The sequence below is a fragment of the Ambystoma mexicanum genome, chromosome 11 (genome assembly GCF_040938575.1).
Source record: "Ambystoma mexicanum isolate Mex_15411 chromosome 11, UKY_AmexF1_1, whole genome shotgun sequence".
NCBI classification, from domain to species: domain Eukaryota; kingdom Metazoa; phylum Chordata; class Amphibia; order Caudata; family Ambystomatidae; genus Ambystoma; species Ambystoma mexicanum.
The window spans coordinates 768,498,247-768,521,306 of record NC_090934.1 but is presented as its reverse complement, the minus strand read 5'-3'; the positions used below and the strand labels follow the sequence as shown (position 1 = coordinate 768,521,306).

General features: G+C 48.5%; 1 protein-coding gene across 1 annotated transcript in view; it reads left to right on the top strand.

The window, feature by feature from the left end:
- Positions 1-23,060, top strand: part of IPO7 (importin 7) — a 1,018,209-nt gene that overhangs the window by 331,908 nt on the left and 663,241 nt on the right. The window contains exons 7-8 of the mRNA XM_069623670.1: positions 18,747-18,841; positions 18,929-19,013. Of these exons, the coding sequence (XP_069479771.1) occupies positions 18,747-18,841; positions 18,929-19,013 (180 nt within the window). The remainder of the gene's footprint in view (positions 1-18,746; positions 18,842-18,928; positions 19,014-23,060) is intronic.

The window sequence follows — 23,060 nt, the reverse complement described above, 5'->3', positions numbered from 1 at the left end:
CACTATATCTAGATGGATTGTTCAATGCATCACTCTGTTTCTCTCTTGCTAAGAGAGAACTACCCTTCAAGCCAAGAGCACATTCCACTCGAGGCACTGGGGCTTCCATAGCGTTCATAGCAAATGTTCCCCTTGAGTCCATCTGCAAAGCGGCTACCTGGAGTTCTGTGCACACCTTTACAAAACACTACTGTCTAGATGCACACTCTAGATCTGACTCCCAGGTGAGACGGGCAGTATTACGACACCTTTTCTCTACTGTTCCTTCTCATAACCCACCGCCAACTCCGGGTACTGCTCGCTAGTCTATGCACAGCATGTGATTCTAAGCAGATTAACAAACATCAGAAGACAATGCATTACTTACCGTAAAAGCATTTCTGATGGTTGTATCTGCTTAGATTCACATGCGCCCACCCTTCCTCCCCGCTCGGATGGAAGGAACATAGACATCCTTTTCTATATTTCTCTCTTTTCTGTACTCACTCACTCACGTCTAGAAGGCTCCCTCAGGGCAGAAAAATACAGAGGGACCTCGACGCGTGAGGGATTGTGGGTACAACGCACGTCACTATAGGGATAGTGTTACAGACACGCCTTGTCGACGTCCCCTTTTTCGACTACGAAAAATAAAATGCAATACTCCGCAGTGACCACTGGATGTCGGACCTATGCACAGCATGTGAATCTAAGCAGATACAACCATCAGAAATGCTTTTACGGTAAGTAATGCATTGTCTTACTGATTTAGAAGATAAGTGTAGAGTATTGAAGTGTATTTGTGTTACTATTATATTGCTCCCTTCTGAAGAAGGCTTTTTCTAACTGACTGATAAATAAATTACTATTTTTTTTTTTTTTCCCAAGAAACCTTGAGTTTAAGAGTTTATACTTATACTTGTAACTGTGAATCTCTAACTCCACTACAGCAGACATTGACCCCTCTTGAGATAAGCCTGACTGCTCAACCCACTAACAAAACTGTGTAGTACAGGCTTATACCAAAGATTGGGTTTCCTAGATCTGTAGTCGGTTGTTTGTAGTGTTCCTGCTTAACACTCCGGAGGAGGAGGGCTTCCTATATCAGCGCAGGGAAGCGAAGAAGACCATCCTCCTGGTCCCACTCTTGGATGATATTTGCAAGTTTTCTCATGAAGAACCTTGCCCCGCCGATGAGGGATCGCCTTGAGAATAAGTACAGGGTGCCGGACTTTGCGTCCCAGTGCTTACTGGCCCAGCCTTCTCTGGACTCTGGTGTCCGCAGTGGCCAGGAAGAAGTCCTCTGGTGGTGCGCCCTCCACCCCACCGGACAGCGAGGGCAAGAATTTAGATGCTATGTGACGACTGGTCATCTATTCTGCAGCGACTACCATCAAGGCCGCCAACACCATTGTGTCTTGTTACGATCGGGCGTTGTGGTTCAAGATCGCTCCCATCCTGGACGTCCTCCCCGACAAGAGGTTGGAAGTGCTCGAAATTCTACAGGAAGGTGAGGTGCCGTTGGACCACGCCATCACGGTGGCCATGGACATCGCTGTTGCAGGGTTCCACCAAATGGGCAACTGCGTTTGCCTTAGTCGTCGTGGCTGGCTCAAGGCCACCAACTTTCGGCAGGACGTTCAGTCGAAGGTGCTGGCCATGCCCTTCGATGGGGACAATTTGTTTCGGGAAGGCTGTGGATGAGTCTCTCCAAGCCAAAAAGACGGACCCGGCGCATGCTTTGGGCACTTTTAAGCAACGGAAACTGTCCTTTCGGACCTCAGGTGGCAAGTCCCCAGGATTCTCCAAGGGATTTGACAGGGGCTCTTTTTCTTACTGCCAGCCCTCCAGTTCTTCGACCCAGGAGACTAACAGAGGCCGCTCCGAGGCCTTTGGAGGATCATGTCATCACCAGGTTCCCCAAGGCGGCCCTTTGAGGTCCAAGCAGGATTGAACTGGCCGTGCCGTCGGGCCCCCTTCCAAGCACCCCAGTGGGAGCCCGGCTGGCAAACTTGGTCAGCGTTTGGAAGACCATCTCCACCAACTGTTGGGTGCTGGACGCTCTCGCCAACGGACACACCCTGGCATTTCAACTGAAGTGTCCCCGAATACCACCAGTGGCCTGGTAAGAGAACCACGTCCCTCAGCTGCTGCTGGATGTTTGGGCCATGTTAAGGAAAGGCTCGCTAGAACTTGTCCCAAAGAGGCTCCGAGTGTACTCTAGGTACTTCCTTGTCAAAAAGACCAGGGGACTGGAGGCCCATCCTAGACCTTCATTGACTTAACAAATACATAATTTCCCAGAACTTCTGGATTGCCACTCTTCAGCACGTGCTCCGACAGCTAGAAGAGGGGGACTTCCTGTTGTCGCTGGACTTGGAGGTTGCATTCTTCCACATCCCCACCCACATGGGGCATCGCAAGTTCCTGCGTTTCGTGGTTCAAGGGAAGCCCTACCAATTGAAGGCCCTAGTCGGTGCCAAGGGTCTTCAAGTGCCCGGCACCAGTGGTGGCGCAGCTGCTACTATGGGGTATTCACGTCTACACTTTCTGGACAACTGACTGATCCGGGCCAGCTCAAGAGATCGCCGTCTACCTCACAGAGAGGACCGTTCGCCTACTGACGGATCTGGGGTTCTCTTTGAACTTTGTAAAGTCCTGTTTGACTCCATCGCAGGATGTGCTGTTCCTGGGAGCCAGGATCAACACTGTCGCCTGCTTGGTGTCACCCTTGGGGAAGAGGGTAGCTGCCATACTGGGGAAGGTGCAACTGCTGTTGTCACTCAAGGCCGCACGATAAAGACCAAGTCGCTGCTCGGCATGATGTCATGCATCTACCTTATCCGACTCTGCAGGTTATGGATGCAACCTCTTCAGGAGTTCCTGGATGTTTGCGGGATACAAAAGCCCTCAAGCTTCGCAGACAATATCCCTCTCGACAAGGAGTTCTGTCAGGCGATAAGGTGGTGGGGCGCCCACTCCATCGCCCGGGACATAGGGTTTCAAATCCCCCTATGCCATGAGACCGTCACCACAGACGCTTCCCTGGAGGGCTGCAGAGCCCACCCCGGACATCTACACACCCAAGACCTGTGGCTGCTGGAGAAGGATCGCCACATCAATATCCTGGAGCTGCGGGCAGTGTTCTGGGCACCAAAAGTCATTCCTTCTGAAGGGAAAAGTGGTGAGGATCTTCACGGACAAAACCACCACAAAGTTCTACATCAGGAGGCAGGGGGGCACACGATCCCAGCACTCTCTCCATAGAGGTGCATGACTTGTGGCACTGGTCAGTCGACCAAGAGATGTTCTAATTCCTTTTCACGTGGCGGGAGTCAAGAACCCCATTTGACTCTCTCAGCAGGGATCGAGTGGGATCTACGGCCGGATCTGGTGGATGACCTCTTCCTCATGTGGGGCAGGCCGCAGATTAATCAGTTTGCGATGGCGGCGAACTCCAAATGTCAGAAAATTGCCAGCAGGTTCCACCAGCCGAGTAGCATGGGGGACACGGTCTCCTTCCCATGGGAAGGCTTGTTCCTATACGCATTCCTTCTGTTGCCTATCCTGCTGAGTCATCAACTCAGTGCTGATGCAGGATGATTCTCATTGCTGGGGCGTGGCAGATTTGGTACCCAGACCTTCTCAGCCTGTCAACCTCGCCTCCGGTCAAGCTGCTGGTGGTCGCGGATCTGCTCGGGTGCAATCCTGCATCATGACCCAGGATTGCAGAAACGGAGGGCTTAGCTCTTGCAGCCTTAGAGTACGGAGGATTCAAGAGGTCCTTGCCAAGGCCAGAGCGTCATCAACTCTTAGGTTTTACGGTCATAACTCGGGAGGATAGCTAAGGGGCAACGTGCTTGCCATAGAGGCAAGACGACATGAAGCAATACAGGTTCAATCCCAGAGTCTGCACTTAGAAACCTCTGGGTATTAAGCGCGTTATAAATGACCTATCTTAACATAAGTGGAAGCGTTGCGCGACATGGTGCCGGCCATAGAAGATCAACCCTTTGAGGGTCATGGCCCTGCAAATTCTTCCATACTTGTTGTCCTTGGCCAAGACGGTGCTGGCGCAGGTCTCTTTCAAGGTGCATCTGGCGGCTAGCTCCTGCTATACCATGTCTCCAGGACGATCTTCTCTTTGGTCCCATCGTCTTGTCAAGTTCTTCAAAGGACTGTTTCCATTTTTCCTGCCGGTGAAGGCTCCTTCCCTGGCATGGGAACTCAACGTGGTGCTGAAGAGGCTCATGGGGTGCGGGGGGACCCTTCAAACCTATGCATCAGGCCCCTCTTGTTCCTTTAATGGAAAACTGCTTTCCTTGTGGCCATCACCTCTGCCAGGAGGGTGGGTGAGATCCAGGCCCTGCCTGAATCGAGGGTGGTGCTATGGACGCACCCCTCCTTCACGCCAAAGGTTCAGTTGGAATTCCACCTCAACGATCCTTTGGTGTTGCCTGTGTTTATTTTCGAAATCTTCGACGGCTGAAAGGATTTTGCACTCGCTGGACGTTGCTAGTGCTCTGAAGTTCTATGTGGCACACAGTTTTCGGAAGATGTCTCAACTGTTCGTCAATTTTGGTACTGTTAACCATCGGAAGGCCTTGTTCAAGGCTTCCATCTTCAGGTGGCTCTCTGGCTGAATCACACACTGTCCGCTGCCCGGCTGTCCGACAGCCTATTCCACCAGAGCGATCGCTGCGACTACAGTGTTCCCCTGCTGGACAACTGCAGGGCTGCTACATGGAGGTCCACGCATAGCATCACAAGATTCTACTGCAGAAACCGGGATTCCAGAGCAGAGTCGGCCAAGCAGTGCTTTGCAACCTTTTCGCTTGAAGGAGAGCTTGCTCTGGAGGTAAGAGCGATTGCTTCTGTTTATCCTTGCCACCTCCCATGGTTGTGTAGTGTTGTACTGCTATGTATGCTTTATTCAGGAGCATGTGAATGCATGCCAGACCCCATGCTGGAGAAGGAAAAAGTTACTTACCTGTAACTATTCTGATGCTTAATCTGCTTAGAATCGCATGCTGTGCATATGGTCTGACAGCCTGGCTGGACTATTGCAACAGCCTTTCTAAATCTGCCTGCTTCTTCTCTCCGTCCTCTGCAACTCATCCAGAACAGGACTGCAAGACTTGTCCTTGGCCTCAAGCCCATGGATTGTATCTCTCCAGGACTGAAATCTCTGCACTGGCTACCTGTGGCTGGGAGGATTAAGTGAAAAACCCTCTGCATTGTCCACAATGCCTTTTGGGGCCTCAGTATACCTTCAACAAGCTCTCCTAAATATCTTCCTTCTCGTGCTCTTCGCTCATCCGCCTCCAACTCCCTCTGGGTCAGTAGCTTCTCCAAGCAACGAGATGGTGGTGGATCCCTCTTCTGCTGGGTCCTCCCTCTGAAGCAGCCTCCCTGAAACTTGAGGAGAATCTGTTCCGGAAGCACCGATTCTGCTTTTTCTTCTCCTCTGCTGACTTCTTGGCTGAAAATGCACTGGTTACCTGGCCACCTTCTGATCTCGGGCCCAGGTCCCCTCCTCTGCCAGTTGCACACCTGGCAACCCCCACCCTTGTCGATTGTTTTCTGTATCCCTACAGCCCCACTACCAGCATTTGACACCTGATGTCTGCACTTACCCTTGCCACCTGCTGGCCTTACTTTTACTTATTAGTTATTCTATTATCCCATGTACTGCACTGTCCCCTCCGCCCACACTTTTTCCCCCCTGCAAATGCACTTGCATGATCTGAATGACACCTAGCCTAGTAGGATCGCTGTCTGTCTTCCCTGTTCCCTCCCCCTTGCCTCGTCGCGCCTTAAGACACTTGTGTATAGGCGCGTCATAAATGCCATATCATATTCTATCCACTGGTAACCGCGGAGTATTGCATCTTGTCTTTCGACGATCGAAAGGGGACATCGGCATATGCGTGTCTGTAACACTATCCCTATCGCGACATGTAGTGTACCCAAAATCCCTTGCACACTGAGGTCCCTCAGATTATTTTTTTTCCACCCAGATTACTGGTCGCCCTAATGCAGAACTTACATAGAGATATCGTTATTGTCATTATTATCGACTTTGTCATTATTCCTGTTTCACTTCGACTGTTGAATCCTGTGAAACAACGCCGAAGACTGCTGCAGACTTTTGACACCTGTTGATCCCGGTGGCACTGCCGTCCACGTGGCCGGGCCTTCTGGCTGGCCTACACAGTAAGGGAGAATGGGGTCGAGGTGGACATATCCTTTACAAGTATGCCTTTCCTCTTTCACCCTCTCGGCTCCCTGGGTTTTGTCATCGCTCTTATTATCTTTTGCTATGGTAAGACGCCATTTTAGATTTTGCCCCTCGTGCAGGGCCAAATCTCCTGGGAAGGACAAGCATACTCGGTGCCAATTGTCTGCCCCTCGACCGCAACGTAGCGAGTTGCACGGCCTGTAGACTCCTGCCCCCCTAAGACGCTTAAGGAGTGCTGCTTAAAGCAGTGGGCGGCCTACGGCATGTCGCAGGCGGAGGTTCTCCCCACCCCTGATCCCCCCCCGTTTTTGCAACCGCTGAAAAGGGTGGGGAACTAGCGATGACCAGGCCTCCATGTTGGAAGCCATTGACCTAACTGCAGACTGCTCTCGGTCCTAGACGCCCGTCCCTGACCCCAACAGACCTGACGCGAGTCACACTTTGGGGAAAACACCCGGCGGTAGGGGCGCACACGATCATAACACCAAACGCATAACCCAAGGTTCTGCTTCGGCGGCACTGTCGAAGCGTACCAAAGCGCCAAAGGAACAGTCAATCTTTGATGGGAACCTATGATGGGCAGCCTTTCCCCGCAACCGCAGTCGTGGCCTGTGACTGGGCAATCCAAAGTAAAGGGCGCTAACACTAAGACAGACTTTGAGGTGCTCCAGGAGGACGTGCAAACGCTACTTGAGCCCCGGGTGGCGGCTAAATCCACCGCTCAGCCCCCGGTTCACCACCCGGTGGCGTTGAAATCCACTGCTAAGCCTCCGATTGTCCCAATAGACTCCCGGATTCTCTGACCATTGCCGAGAGCATCTCAAGGATTACTTGGGCAGTTAGACTGAAGGAGGAGGCGAAGTACAAAGAACGTCTGAGAGATATGTTGAGGGACACGCCACAGCGCCCTGAACCCCGCCAGGACTATGTTGAGAGTTCTGTGCCTTTGTCGGGCCCTTTAGAGGAAATAGCTGGAAGATTATTAACCCTTTCCTCCCCTGGACACCTCTGGTTCATCCTCATGTACCAGGGTGAAATTTGAGGGATGTATGGACAGATTAGAAAAATGTCTTATTCTGAGGCCCTTGCTCCCAAGAGACCTCACAAGGACTTCCCTTCTACTTCTATATACAAGTTCCAAAGGACCTTGGAAGATCCACATGAGTTTACTTGTGTCCTCACAGATGAGGATGTTATGGACACATGATTAGGATGAAGATGGCACCTTTCTGGAAAACTACAATGTGGATGATCAGACAGGTCTTAGTGACAATTGGGAGGACAGCTGTCAGGTTGATGCTCAACCCTGGACGTCCCCTACTCCCACCCAGGACCCTGATGTCCTGAGCATAGATTCCCCCCCTCCACTCCGGATCAGCAAACCTCCCCAGTGGACGACCAGATGGCGTTCAACGCCATCTTGAAGGTGGCTGACCATTTTCAGATTGCCACGCAATAGGCCTTACCAGATTCTGGTTTTGTGGAGGATATACTCCAAGAAAAACCTCTGGCCAGCCAGGCCATCCCCTTGTTGAACTCTCAAGAGGTTGGCACCGGCCCAGACCAGGGCCGTGAACCCTAGGGTGGAGAAGCTGTTTCGGCCTTCTCCGACCAACCCTGCCTACATCAAGGGTCCTGCCACTCCAGATTTGTTAGTGGTCACCACTACTAGAAAATGGGCTGGTGTACCCCTGTCTACAGGAGAGGCACCACCCGATAAGGAATCCAAGAGACTTTATGCGCTGGGGAAAAGGGTAACGGCTGCTGCGTTTACTACCCGTAACAACACCACGCTATTGGCCAGCTATGCAGATGCCAAGTGGAACCTTCTGCAAGTTGGCCTTCAGGAAGTGCCAGAACCTACAAGACCCAAGTTGCTCGCTATCGTTTCCGAAGGCAAGCAGGTGAACCCGAATGTGCTAAAAAAAAAACTCTGGATGGTGTCGAGACAGCTGGGAGAACCCTGGCACAAGGTACCTTGCTCAAGAGACATGCATGGCTGAGGAACTCGGTTTCAAGCCAGACACCCAAGCAGCACTGATTAACAAACCAGTTGAGGAGACCAACCTGTTTGGCAAGGCTGTGGACGATGCTCTTGAAACTGCTAAGAAAGAACATTCAACACTCAAGGCCCTTCAAAAAATTACCCAGAAACCTTCCCCTCAGAGGAAGCGGCTCCGGCCGGTCCTTTCGTGGGCAGTCTTGTTTTTCCCAGAGCCAGTATAACACAGGAAACTGGAATTCGGGACAGAGGTCTAATACCTCCACCACTTAGCAACCCAGAGGACAGCGGCGAGGTAAGGGTAGCGGACGAGGTTCCAACCCCAGAGGCGCTCCGGCCAGAAATGACCTGCAGATCCAGGTCCCCTCCCATGCAACCCCACTCGGGGCGGGAGGGTAAGAGTAAAGAACATCTTTCCTTACTGCATGGGAGGGGCTAACGGACCACTCGGTACTCAAGACGGTCGCCCACCCAAATTCAGACTGTCAAGATAAAGACGCCGGACCACCTGCAAATCCTACTGCAAGAGGTGCAGACCCTTCTAGGAAAGGCCACCATAGAAGTCGTCCCTATTCTACAGGTAAGCAAGGGTATTGATTCAGTGTACTTCCTTGGATCCAAAAAGGATCTTACCATGTGCCCTGTGCTAGATTTGCGCCCAGTGCACAAGTTTGTCAAACCTCAAAAGTTTCATATGCTCACTTTACAGGAAGTAATCACCCTGTTGAAACGGGGATTACATGGTAACACTGGACATGAAAGATGCATACATCCATATTTCAATGTTGCCAGCGCACAGAAAATGCCCAAGGTTAAACCACCCACAACTGATCAACCAATGACAAACAAGGCATGTATGTTGCATATCAAAAGCTTTCAATGGAGAAAAAAAAGCCTACAAGCTTTTTTCCAGACAAGTTACAATGCGAGCCTCATATCCAGTCTCCTATCCGCTGCACTTGACTAGAATCAGTCAGCATGGCATTGTCAAGGTACCAGAGGAAAGGACACTGCCGATAGTCACCAAACATGCCAATGTAGACAGTAATGCACTGCGTGGGGCCTGACTAAAAGTGACATTCATTAAAAAGTGACAGTTCCAAACTCATCTTGTGCATCCTGCGGGCCGAGTGTGAGCTCTACAAAATCAATCCAGAACGCCTTATAACACTGCATATGGAGCTCAAAATCCTTGACGTGGCGGGATGTCTAGTGTATTGTCATAAATTTAGCAAGTGGAATCCACGTTGTGGCCTCAGCTACAGGTTCTGTTTGAAACAGCCACAATATGTACGCCTTGCCAGAAGTTGGGTCTAGGTGGCGGGTTTTGAAGGCTGTGAAGGGGGGCCTCCTTATGGGGTCTTTGTATATGATGGCTCCTTTTGGTGGGAATGGTTTTGCGTGCTGTATTGCATTGGCTATACTGTGCCAGTAAAAATATCTTCTGTGTTTAGGGGCAATTCCAATAGTGGTACTGCTCCTTCCTCTACTTTGCATTGGTTCTGTTTGATGTGCTCGGGTTTAGAGAGGGATGTGGAGGTTTGGTTGTGTGGTCTCTTTTGATGCTGTTATTAATCTTAAAATTGAGGGGGGTGGCTTTGTTGACCTAGGTCTTTTAGGTGGAGTTGGGTATATTGGGGATGTTTGAGGTTACAATATTGCGATGATTATTGCTTGCATTTGGTCAGCTAGACGGCTTAGACTTTCCATGCTGGCCTCTTTTTTTCAAAGACCTTGTAAATTCTGTAGGGGATGATACAATAATAGATGTGGCTGGGTATGGGATTCTTGGGGATGGATAGGATACAGCTTAGTTGTGTATATAATGTAGCTTTGTTGAAGTCCATGACATTTTGGATTTCCTTCAATCATTTGTTTTTTGTCTGTGTTGTCTGTTGTCTGGGTGTGAGGGGGGGGGCAATTCAATGTATTATTTATGGTAACTAGACATGCTATTGGAGCAAGCACATTTTGGTGGTGGTCTGATATAATTTGGATGTATGCAGTTGGGTATTGAATGAGAGGAGTTCATTTACAGTATGTAGCTGGAATGTGAAGGGGTTAAACTGTTTACGTTAAAGGAGGAAAGTGTTATCCAGGCTGTGGCGAGAAAAAGTTGATATAGTTCTGTGGCAGGAAACTTACTTAGTTGATGGCACTGGAACTGTATTGACTAATGCTAAATTTGCAAAGGTTTTGTTGAAACTAAAATCTAATTCTAGAGGGGTTGGAATTATGTTGAGAAAAGGTTTTAATGGGTGTATTGATAATGTAAGTATGGACCCTGAGGGGCGTATTATCTTGGATTTAAAATGTGAATCTATGGCCCCTGTGCAGGGGACGACGTTTTTTGAGTCTTTAAAAGAGATGTTGCGTGACATGGAAGGCGGGTCCATCATCATTGGTGGTGATTTTAATTGTGTGCTAGATCCTGTGATGGATAGGTCCTCATGTAGTTTCACGGGTCAGTCATCGAGCAGGGAGTTCAGAGATTTCATGGGACTCTTTGATTTGGTCGATGTTTGGATACATTTACATTGGAATGATGGGGAATTTTCGTTTTACTCATCGGCACACGACTCGTATTCGAGACTTTCCTTATGTCGGGTAACTTAGCTGAGGTGGTATTGCGAAAGTAAGGAAACGTCACCTTTCAGACCATTCTATAGTTACAGCGAGGTTGTCATTTAGTTCAGATTGAAATGGTGTTCATAGATGGAGGCTGAAACCGTTTGTGCTGACAAATAGGGATGTCTTGACAGCATTGGAAATGTTTATTCCGAGATATTTCCAAGGAAATGAGGGATCTGCGGATAGTATGGTGGTTTGGGACTCCTTTAAGGCTTGCGTTAGAGGAGAGCTGATGAATTGGACTGCTAGGGTTCGGAGGGTTGGTGAAGCAAAACTGAAGAAATTGGAAGAGGAGCTTGGTGAATTGCAGAGAACCTATGTGGTGTCAAATGATGGGAGAATAAAGGCTAGAATGGAAGTGGTTAAAGAAAAGTTACAATGTGAGTTGAATTTGCAGGTTGAAAATGGGTTGTATTATATGAAACAAAGATATTGGGATGGGGGGATCGTGGGGGGAGAGTCCTGGCTAATTAAAGAGTTATACTGAGAGAATGTATATCCAGAAAATTGTGAATGTCCACGGTGATATGTTGGTCAAAAAGGGTGACATTGGTGAGTGCTTTCGCTTATTTTATGCAGATTTGTATAGAGGATGTGTTCCCGCAGTTGGAAGAGTTGGTTGTGTTTTTTGAGAAGATTGATCTTCCTGTTATATCTGAGGAGGGTAAAACATTTATGGACAGTCCTGTTACTGTTGAGGAGGTTACATTAGTGATTAGGGATCTCACTAGAGGGAAGTCTCCACGTATGGATGGATTGACTGTAGAATTCTATCAGGAATTTATAGAGCTATTGGCACCTATTCTGTGTAATCTGTATAATTGTATTCTACAAGAGGGGAGGCTATGTGTAACAATGAGGGAAGCTATAATTATGGTGATCCCGAAACCGGGGGAACGATGTGACAAGATGTTGTAATTACAAACCTGTTTTTTTTGCTTAATGTTGATATGAAGATTTTCACTAGGATTCTGACTGTTCGCCTTAGTGAGTATATGGGGGGTTTGATCGATCGTTCAGTCTGGATTTATGAAGAATCGTTATGGGTATGATAATATTGGAACGTTGCTGAACGTTTTGGACTTGCCAGATTCTGTGACCGATGATGTTTTACTTATATTTCTAGATACTGAAAGAGCGTTTGATAGGGTGAACTAGAGGTTCTTAAATTAATGTTGTTGAAATTGGGGTTTGGGCCTCTGTTTGTTAGGGCAGTTCAGTCTTTACAGATGGGAATAACAGCGAAAGTCTGGGTGAATGGTGGATTCTCAGTCATTAACACTGTTTAGGGGCACACAACAAGATGTCCTTTGTCCCCTCTGCTGTTTAATTTGGTGTTGGAGCCTTTGTTGGCGTATATTCGGCAACATGGAGGAATTAGAGGTTTGTGTGAAGGAGATGTGGAACTTCAGGTGCTGGCATATGCTGATGATGTTGTAGTCGTTTTGAGTAATCCTGCTGAGGGAGGAGTCTTGTTGAAGGGCATTTTTGAGGAAGTAGGTAGGCTGTCTGGCTATCGGATTAATTGGGGGAAGACTGAGGTGTTTCAGGTAAAAAGCTCACCTAGGCATGAACAGTTGTTGGATTGGGATTGTAAGTGGGAAAATGTGAGTGTTAAATATTTAGGCATACATCTTATCCGGGATGTTGGGAAATTGGTTGAGTATAATGTAGACAAACTTGTTGGAGGTGCTTCGGAAGGATATTAGGAGGTGGGAACGTTTCATGTTGACCATTTGGGCTAAGATTAACGCGATTAAAATGATTTTATTACCAAAAGTCTTGTATGTTCAGTCTTTGCCCTTTTCACGAGTAAGGTGTTGCAGCGGATAGATAGGTTGTTTCAGGATTTACTCTGGGGAGTGGGGAAGAAGGCTAAAATTCCTCGTTATTTTATGACACGCAGTGTCAAGGATGGAGGTTTTGGCTATCCGGTCCTTAAAAACTATGCTAACGGTTTCCTTTTAAAGAGGGCGTCTAGCTATTCGGTTAGTGATCTGCACCAGCTGCCTTGGTAGGTGCATATTGAGGTGCGAAACTTCCTCCCATATGACATTAAGTGTTTATATTCGTTTGGAAAGTTGCCAGGGAAAATGCGCCTTTTGAAGACAGTTTTGGTGACGAAAGTGGCATTGATTTCTCTAATTGTGGGAAATGAGCAAGGGTTATTCATTTATAAAGAGGCCTCCCTTTGGCACAACCCTGGTCTCCAGGTAAATGGACCATTGAATTGGAGAAGTTGGATTAGCAGAGGTATCTTGAAAATTGGGGATATTTGGGGTGATGTCGGAATGGTTCCTTTTAGTGGGCTCGTAGAGAAATTTGGATTACGAAATAGAGAGTTGAGGAGATACGATGATTTGTCGTGTTTGATGTCCGAAAGGATTCGGATGCTGGATGCTCCGCTATTGCGGGAACCTGGGGTTCTTAATCTACTGACCTGTGGGTCTAGGAAAGTGTCGGATTATCTGTGTGCTATGCGGTTGGATGTGCAGTGGATCGATTCGTGGGACAAGCTGAGATTGTCATGGACGGAGGAGTTGGGTAGAGAATTGACATTGGTTGAATGGGATAAGGTTTGGAGAGTAACAGTACGGGCAAAAACAGATTTGCAATTACGTTACATACATCAGAGGATTTTGGGTAAAATCTATTGGACCCCTGCTCGCATGTGTGATTTGGGTCTGGTTGATTGTGATAAATGTTGGGGTTGTGGGAAAGTGAGAGGTACGCTGATTCACATGTTGTGGAACTATGAGAGGGTGAGGACATTTTGGAGTGATGTAGTTGATAGGATCGACCAGGTTTGGAATATTGCATTTCCTAGGAATCCATTGACAATTGTTTTACTATTACCGATTAGCACTTACAGAATTAATTGGGTAACATCGTGTTGGATAACTATGGTTTTGTTGGTAGCTACAAAGCAGATTTTGAAGGTGTGGAAAACGAGGAAGAAGCCAATAGTTGAGGATTGGATTTTTGATGTGCAAGTTCTTTCTCATTATGAGAAGACTGTTTTGTAAGTTGCACAAGGAAGGATGCTATGATGAACAATGGGGGAATTTCTCTCTTTATGGGTGAAATGTGCTTCATTTGAGAATTTTCGGATTTGTCTAGTTTATAATGTATGTTGTGTGTTGTGGGTGTTTGTGTTTTGTTTTATGTTGTCGTTTGTGGTCCTGTATGTGTGGTCGTTGATTGTACTTCTTATTGGGATGTTTTATAGTTTGTGGTTCCTTTTTCCTTAATTGATATCTCTTAAATGATGATCTATATGATTTTCACTATTGACCTAGTCATTGTTCTGTATTTACTTGTTTTTCTGTAATTGAAAATGAAAATAAAGTGAATTAAAAAAAAGAAAATACCCAAGGTTCATGATAGAGGACAAGCACTATCGGTTCAAAGTACTCCCCTTCAGCATTGCCTCGGCACTGAGGGTGTTTCCAAGGTACTGGCAGTAGCGGCAGCGCATCTGCGCAGACTATCCGTCCTGGTTTACCCTTACCTCGACAACTGGCTCATAACAGGAGTCCTATGAAACCTGCCTGCTGAACACGAGAAGAAATCCAGCCTAGACCCCAGTCAAGTCAAACCGTTTCTAGGGGCTCTAATTCGGACAAGACTGCCTGGTCTTCCCCTCCAACGAGAGGGTTCAAAACATGCTTTTTCAAATCCCTCCTTATGTAGCCAGTTGGAAAGGGACAGTATGCAAGGCCATGCGACTGTTAGGAATGATGTCCTGCATTTACTTCGTCGTGCGCGTCTGCGTGCCATGCAAGAGTGGGTCAACAGCCAGTGATGTCAGGCCAGCGGACAATGGGAAGATCTGGTAGTAGTCTCGCTAGCCCTAGTTCTCGCTCTCTCTGCAGTGGTGGTCTAGGGAAAACCTCTTGAAGGGGAAGACCTTCACCCCCGCAGTAAAAGCCACTCTCACGACCGCATCCCTCACGGGGTGGGGGGCTCACCTGCTTCAGCAGATGATGCACAGCGTGTGGCCCCCACAAGTGGCATCCAACCACATACATCTGGTGGAGCTATTAGCGTTATTCAAAGCACTGAAAGCCTTTCAGACAGTTACAGGGGAAGACAGGCCTGATCTCGACAGACAGAACCACAGCCATGTACTACCTAAACAAACAAGGGGGGCACACTCTCCAGGGCTATACAAGCTTTTTGGATATGGGTTCTCAAACACAGCATGTTCCTGTTGTCCCAACACGTTCCAGGGAAACTCCACCTTCTGGCCGACCTGCTCAGCAGAGATTTCCCACTGCCCTTAGTATGAATGGCGACTACACGAAGACAGTCCAACGTTTTGCCGAATGGGACTTCCCAGAGATCGACTTGTTCACAACTCTGGAGAAAGCTCAATGCCAAGATTACACCTCAAGGTACCCACAGAACCGTTCCCAAGGGGAACAGGCTCTGAATAACATGGTCAGGGAAATTTGTTTACCTTAACAAAATTCCCCCCCGCACCCCCAACTGACTCCGTTACTCAAGATCGATGCACCAGGAACCAGTCACCATGATATCGGTGGCACCCATGTGGGCCCACCAATCCTGGTTCTCATCTGATGGATCTGTCCCTTTCACCTCCTATGAAACTGCCCTGCCCGTACAACATGTTGTCACAGGACAGGGGAGAAACGCTTCACCCATGCCAGCAAACCCTGAATTTAGCGGCCTGGCTTCCGAGATCATAGAGTTCGGACACCTTCAACTCCCTCCAGTAAATGGAAAAGCTTTTTCTTTTTTTTTTTTTTAATTTTATTTTCAACTTTAACAATTCAACAATATGTTAAAAACATCAAGGTAATACAATAATAAACTATATGCAAGATTACAAATCACTGAACACAAATTCCACCCCACAATCTTAAGCTTCACATCTGAACATATACAATTGTCATTTTCAGTGTATTGAAAGAAATCTCCCCCATATCATATTAAATGGCATTTCCTTGTCTTGATACTACCTTAAACAAAGATGTTTGGTTTCATGAAATGCAACCCACTTACTGGATTCAGGCCTAGTTTTTAATTCACTAAAAGGTCACTTAGCTGTTACCTCAACCTACACTGTCACCACAAAGAGTGTTGTGGTGAAAAATACCAGTTATCAAGGCGTTCATGGAAGGGGTTAAGAGGATTCTTCCCTTCCCAGCTCCTAGATGCGACTTAAATGTGGTTCTGTCCAGACTCATGGGGTCTCCCTTTGATCCTATGCGCAAGGCAAGTCTTAAAGACCTTATCTATAAAACAGCCTTCTTAGTGGCTGTCACTGCTATAAGAATGGTTAGTGAATTACAGGCCCTCTCAGTACTAGACCCTTTTTTTTTACTGTTCAGAGATAAGGTGGTTCTGCGCACTCATCCTCGATTTGCACCTATATTTATTTCCAAGTTCCACGTGAACCAGTCAATAGAACTGCCCACTTTCTTCCAGAACCCCACTAACATGACCGAAAGAAGCCTACACACATTAGATGTGCGCAGGGCCGTCATGTTTTACCTGGAAAGAACAAAACCACTGAGGAAAACAAACCAATGTTTCGTTTCAGTGGCAGCTGGCAGAGAACGTGATCCTGTCTCGAAGTCTGCTATCTCAAGGTGGATAGTCAAATGCATCACACTGTTTCTCTTGCTAAGAGAGAACTGCCCTTCAAGCCTAGAGCACATTCTACTCAGACTCTAGGGGAACATTTGCAATGAATGCTATGGAAACCCCATTGCCGCATTTGCAAAGCTGCAACCTGGAGTTCTGTACACACCCTATTGCCTAGACACTCATTTTAGGTCTGATTCTCTGGTGGGACAAGCAGTTATAAGACTTCTTTTTACTACTGTTCCTTCTCACAACCCACCTTCAACTCTGGGTAGTGCTCGCTAGTCTATGCACAGCATGTGATTCTAAGCTGATTAACAAGCATCAGAAGACATGCATTACTCACCGTAATAGCATTTCTGATGATTGCATCTGCTTGGATTCACATGCGCCCACCCTTCCTTCCACGCTTGGGTGAAAGGAACACGGACGTCTTACTACTTTCTTTTATGTACTCGCTCACGATAAGCCTTGGGCTCCCTCATGGCAGAAAAAATACAATCTGTGGGACCCTGGCGCGTGAGGGATTTTTGGTACATTACACATCACGGTAGGGATAGTGTTACAGACAAGCCTATGCCGACGTCCCCTTTCGATCCTCGAAAGACAAGATGCAATACTCTGTGGTTACTACTGGATGTCGGACCATATGCACAGCATGTGAATCTAAGCAGATACAATCATCCGAAATGCTATTAGTGTGTAATGCATGTCTTATCCAGCATGGGTCTGGCATGGATTCACATGCTCCCTCCTGCCTCCCCTTGGCTCTTCTTGAGGAAATGCAATTTGTAAGTGAAAGTGTTTTTTCTTTTACTGAGGATTCCTTGCCTGACCGGGAATATTCCTGAGCATGTGAATCCATGGCAGACCCATGCTGGAGAACAAGTAACAGGTAAGACACTTGTTCCTTCAGGAACATGTTATTGATCAGTGCGCTGAACTAAGTTCTGAGAGACCTCTACGCGTGAGGGATTTTGGGTACACTACGTGTCACGTAGGGGTAGTGTTACAGGCACGGCCATGTCGACGTCCTCTTTCGATTCTCGAAAGACGAGATGCAATACTCTGCGGTTAACACTGAATGTGAGACTATATGCACAGCATGTGAATCTAAGCCGATAGAATCTTCAGAAAGGCTTTTACGGTAAGTAATGTATCTTACTGGTTCACTGATAGGTAGAGAGAATTAATCTGTTATTCACAAAAGGCATTGATCCTCAATAGATGAGGGAAGTTGGGCAGAAGTAGCTTCTGCAAATGGCATAGCACCGACTATTGCATTTTATGGTACTGTGCCCTGACAATGCAGTTTTAAGGTAAAAATACCTACGCCCAATCCTAAGTAGCTAAGGGACGTGGAAGCTGTATGTAGCTTTTATTGGGATTTTATCGCTCCCTTGAGCGAAACGTGAACATATTTTTATTGCCATGGAACAAAGGACATTTGTTAATGTTTTAAACGGTTTCAAACATTTTAACATTTATTCTGTATTCTGTCAAACCTTTTAAGTATTGATACTTTGTTAATTTCATCGTAACGTATAACTTATAATTTGCAGTTGCTGTATTCTTTTCTGGGAATACAGTTCTTGAAATAGAGAATTTCTTCTTCAATCCTTTGTTTTTGCATTACATTTTGGTGTTCATTGTTAACCACTGCATTCTCCTGATTTGGTCCTGGGCGGTTGTCACTCCACCATTTGATTGTAAGGGTAACTTATCCCAAGTGAGGTGGATTGCCTGGTCCCTGGAAACTGTATCTAAGGGAAAATAACACATTGTTGCATTTTTAATAATTTACTAGTTGAATGATAACCAGCAAATATAAAGTCTTGTATTTGTAAACTATTACCCAATACTCCACACCCTAAGTGAAGCATTTGCTCCTCTGCAGTCTACCACAGTCAGGCATTGCGTAATGGATAGTAGGCCAATGAATAATCCAGTATTACTCCTTTTGTAAACCTTGTTAATATTGACGACCAATCCAATTATCCTAGTATTGTATGTGGTAATGAAAGGACTTAGTAGTAAAATTAGTATGACTGATGCATTTTAAAATGTAAATAAAATCATTTGTAACTTCAAGGAGTATGGTTAACTGCACACATACATTGGGGACAGTGTTAATGGTACTTCCTTGCAAAGCCCTTTTTGAGTGAAAAAACAATGTTTGTCGTTAAGTGTGTCCTGGTGAGTAGCAGATTTGTCAAGTAGGTGTAAAGCTGAGGGGAGGTCAGTGGATGAATCCTCATGGATATAACTTGTCTTTGCTAGGAAACGCTTCAAGTTGATGAAGAGGAAAGACCAGAATTGCCTTGGTGGAAATGCAAAAAGTGGGCGTTGCACATCTTGGCGCGCCTCTTTGAGCGGTAATTTGATACATTTATTTACACTGTTAAAACATAGTACAGCAATTATGAATCCATACTCAAAAATGTGTAATAACTTTAATACAGGTACGGAAGTCCCGGTAACGTGTCAAAGGAATATAACGACTTTGCAGAAATGTTCCTGAAAGCTTTTGCAGTTGGTGTCCAACAGGTAAGGATTATCTTACATTTTCTTAAGTGTCTTGGTCTCTACATCGATTCCTTTTGTATTCTTTTACCACAGCAGTCTGAGTGTATAAACAGTTAACCTAATGAATAGTGGGTATGCACAAAAATAATCCAAACACCAATTTTGTAATTTAATCGTAGGGCATCTCTAAGTGAAGGAAGGTAGTTGGGCCCAGTAGGGGGCAGAACCCTGAAAAAAAACTAATCTCTTACCAAGTCTCCGGGATGGATATGTAGGTTGACAAACATGTACAATTAGACCACACACTTTTCCAGCATGGGGTCTGGCATGGATTCACATGCTCATGAATATTCGCCGTTAGGCTGATATCCTCGGTAAAGAAAAAATCAGTTTTGTTTCTGAACTAATAACCAATCACTGGTCATTGGGTCATACTGCACCCAGCCAATGACTGCCCTCTACCTAAGCCCCTCCTCTGGCAGTCATCTTCAGATTTTTACCGCACGTTCAAGTGTTGGGAGTCCTCGTGCTATAACTCTCGAGCTTTTACTGCATTTTGATATTTTTCAAAGAGTTTAACCTCATTTTTTCAGTCAATCGACCCTCAAGCTCAACTGTTTCTACTTCCGATCAACGGGGACCCGTTTTGGAATTTTCTACGCCCCTCAAGAGCGAAGTTTTCGAGTTTCCTTCTTGGAGGATTCCGGAAGATCTTTGAGGCCTACCCTGCATGGACATGGCCCAGGACAAAGGAAACACGACGCCCGGATCCAAGCTGTTCAGGAGCTGCCCTGGATGCGGATTGCAGAATGTTTTCAAGGAGGATGAGCATTCTAGATGCGTCTACTGCCTTCACGAAGACAAAACGCACGTGGAGAAGGACTGCGTTTTGCAAGAACATGTCCGAACGGACTGAGGGATCGGTGTATCCGACTCACTGGCTGGAAGGGAAGAGCCCAGCAGCAGGTGAGAAGTAGTAGTCCGAGCGGTCTTCTAAGACCTTTGAGGGCGCTCCGGCGACGGGGGCCCAACAAAAGGCAAAGCACTGAGTCCGCGGGCACCAGGAGCGCTGGTCGGGCTCCTCGGCTGCCAGGCAGGGCGCACTTTAACCGACATCAACCATGAGCCAACGCTCTGGCTCGGGGTAGAGGAAATCGGAGAACCCAGGTAAGCTTCTGGTCGATCCCGATGGGAACAGCCGAGGGGGAGCGAGGCGGTGACCCTCCCCCTAAGGTGAAGGCCTTGGGCACCCTCAAAGTCGCGAAGGCCCTGATTCACCCGGCTAAGGCCTCTATCGAGGGAGTCGTGGCGGTCCTGACTAAGCCTGTGGAGGCGACCTCAGGGTCTAGTTTCCCTGCCACCGCGGAGGGAATCCTCTTTTCAGCCCATCGATGAGACCCCTGTGAAACCCCGGTTGGAAAGAGAGGGGTGGGGGGCTGGTGGCCATTATGGACAGATGCCGCCTCTGAAGAGGAGCTGGCTGGAATCGCAAAGATCCTGAACAAGAAGTTCGAGGAGGTCCGGTCCCACGGCAGGGATCCTGACGAGGCAGATGAAGGCGACAGCGGTGCTGATGAGCCCGTGGAGGCGGAGGATTCCATTCGCCAACCGTTGCAGCCGGTGCCTGTGCCACAAGACAACTTGGGTGCAATCTTGATGGTGATCCAGGCCTTGTGTACAGAGATGACAAGGTTTCCCTTACCCCCAGCGGACGATCCGGCGGAGCCTGGACCGTCGGGAAGCCTTCCAAGCAAGCGGAGGAGAACTCCCTGCTTTCCAGCCTTCACGGCCATCGCAGCCTTCATCTACTTCCCCTGATCTGAGGGATGATACAGGAACGGAGACGGCCACGACGGTGGTGACGACGGGATGGGCCTTCCATCACCACCCCCTCGGGCCTTCCCGCCCGACAATTGGCTCCTTCCACGCCATGATCGCCAGGGCATCAGAGCTCTTCCAGCTTTGCCCCGAAGAACAGAAGGAAGGCTTCCTCTATCAACGGCGTGAGGCCAAGAGGAAGACGGTCCTCTCGGTTCCATTACTAGATGACATCTGGGACGAGGGGCTGTCGCTCCTGAAGAACCAGTCCACGACTCCTGCTAAGAGACCAGTACGAGAAGTACCACCAGGTCCCGGATTCCGCCCCCATGTGCCTTGGGGTGCAGCCGTCCCCAGATTCGGTTGTCGAAGAAAGCGGCGAGGGCGACTGATTCAAATTTGATGTCCCCGCCGGATGGCGAGGAGAAGAAACTGGACGCAATGGGACGGCGTGTCATTGCAGCGGCGATGATTGAAGCGGCCAACACCCTCGTGATTGTGGCTCGATGTGGTTTAAGATTGCTCCCCTGCTGGACTTCCTCCCGGACGACAAGAGGGCTGAGGCCCTGGAGATCCTACAGGAAGGCAAGGTGGCGTCAGACCACGCCATAACGGTGGCCACGGACATTGCTGACACCGGTTTTCGTCCAATGGGCAACAGCGTTTGCCTTCACTGGCGTGGCTGGCTCAAGGCAACTGATTTCTGCCAGGACGTGCAGACCAGGGTTCTGGACATGCCTTTCGACGGGAACAACCTGTTTGGCAAGACAGTGGACGGGTCACTACAGGCCATCAAGGCCGACATGGAGACGGCTCGGGCCTTGGGTGTTCTTCAACGATGGCCCTCCCTTTCGGAACTGCGGAGGATTGTCTCGTCGCAGGAGGCCTACAGAGGACACCGCAAAGGAGGATCTCTTCGGCGACAAGGCTGCTGCCAAGCAGGACTGAACCGGCCGTAGCGCTGGGCCTCCACCTGAGCACGCCGGTGGGAGGCCGGCAGGCGAAGTTGGTCAGCGTGTGGGAGTCCATCTCCACTGACCGTTGGGTGCTGGATGCCCTGGCCTGCAGACACACTCGTTTCTAAGGAAGTGTACCCGCATTCCACCTGTGGCCAGGAAGGAAAACCACGTCCTTCAACTGCTGCTGGAAGTAAGGGCGATGCTGAAGAAAGGAGCCATCGAGCTCGTCCCAAAGAGACTCCGGGGCTCCGGAGTGTACTCACGATACTTCATCGTAAGCAAGACCACCACCGGCGGCTGGCGACCCATCCTGGACCTTCGTCGTCTAAACAAGTACATCAAGTCAGACGTTCTGGATGGTCACCCTCCAGCACGTACTGGGACAGCATGGAGGAAGGCGACTTCCTATCGTCGCTGGACTTGGAGGATGCCTACTTTCACATCCCCATTCTAAAAGGACATCAAAGTTCCTGCGATTCGTGGTCCAAGGGCGACACTATCAGCTCGAGGCCCTTCCCTCGGATTGAAGTCAGCGCCCAGGGTGCTCACCAAGTGCCTAGCACCAGTGGCGGGGCGGCTGCGCCTGCATGGGATCCAAGTCTACCCCTACCTGAACTATTGGCTCATCCGAGCAAAGACCAGAGAACTCGACGTTGTGCACACAGCGAAGACCGTCCAACTGCTCACGGATCTGGGATTCTTGATCAACTTAGCGAAATCCCACTTGGTACCGTCGCAAGTTGCCCTGTTCCTGGGAGCCAGACTCGACACAGTGGCGCGATTGGCTTCTCCGTCAGAGGAAAAGACGGAGGCCATTCTGGGCAAGGTGCAACGGCTGTCGACCATGGACGTGGCCAGGGCGAGGTCCAAGTCCCTGCTTGGCATGATGTCCTCGTGCATCTACCTCGTGCACCTGTACAGGCTGCGGATGCGTCCACTGCAAGAGTTCCTCGACGCCCGTTGGATGCAAGTGGCTGGCAGCTTCGAAGACGGGATCTTGCTCAACGAGACCTTTCGCCAAGTGATCCGGTGGTGGGGCATCTGTGCGCATCTGGCGGCAGACATGGACTTCCAGACCCCGGCACATCAGGAGACTATGACGACGGACGCCTCCCTGGAGGGATGGGGAGTGCACACCGGAGATCTCCACGCAAGAGGCCTTTGGCTCCCGGAGGAGAGGTCACTACACATCAATGTCCTGGAGCTCTGAGCCATGTATCCGTCTGACCCTCAAGGGCAAGGTGGTAAGGATCTTCACCGACAACACCACCACGATATTCTACATCCGGAA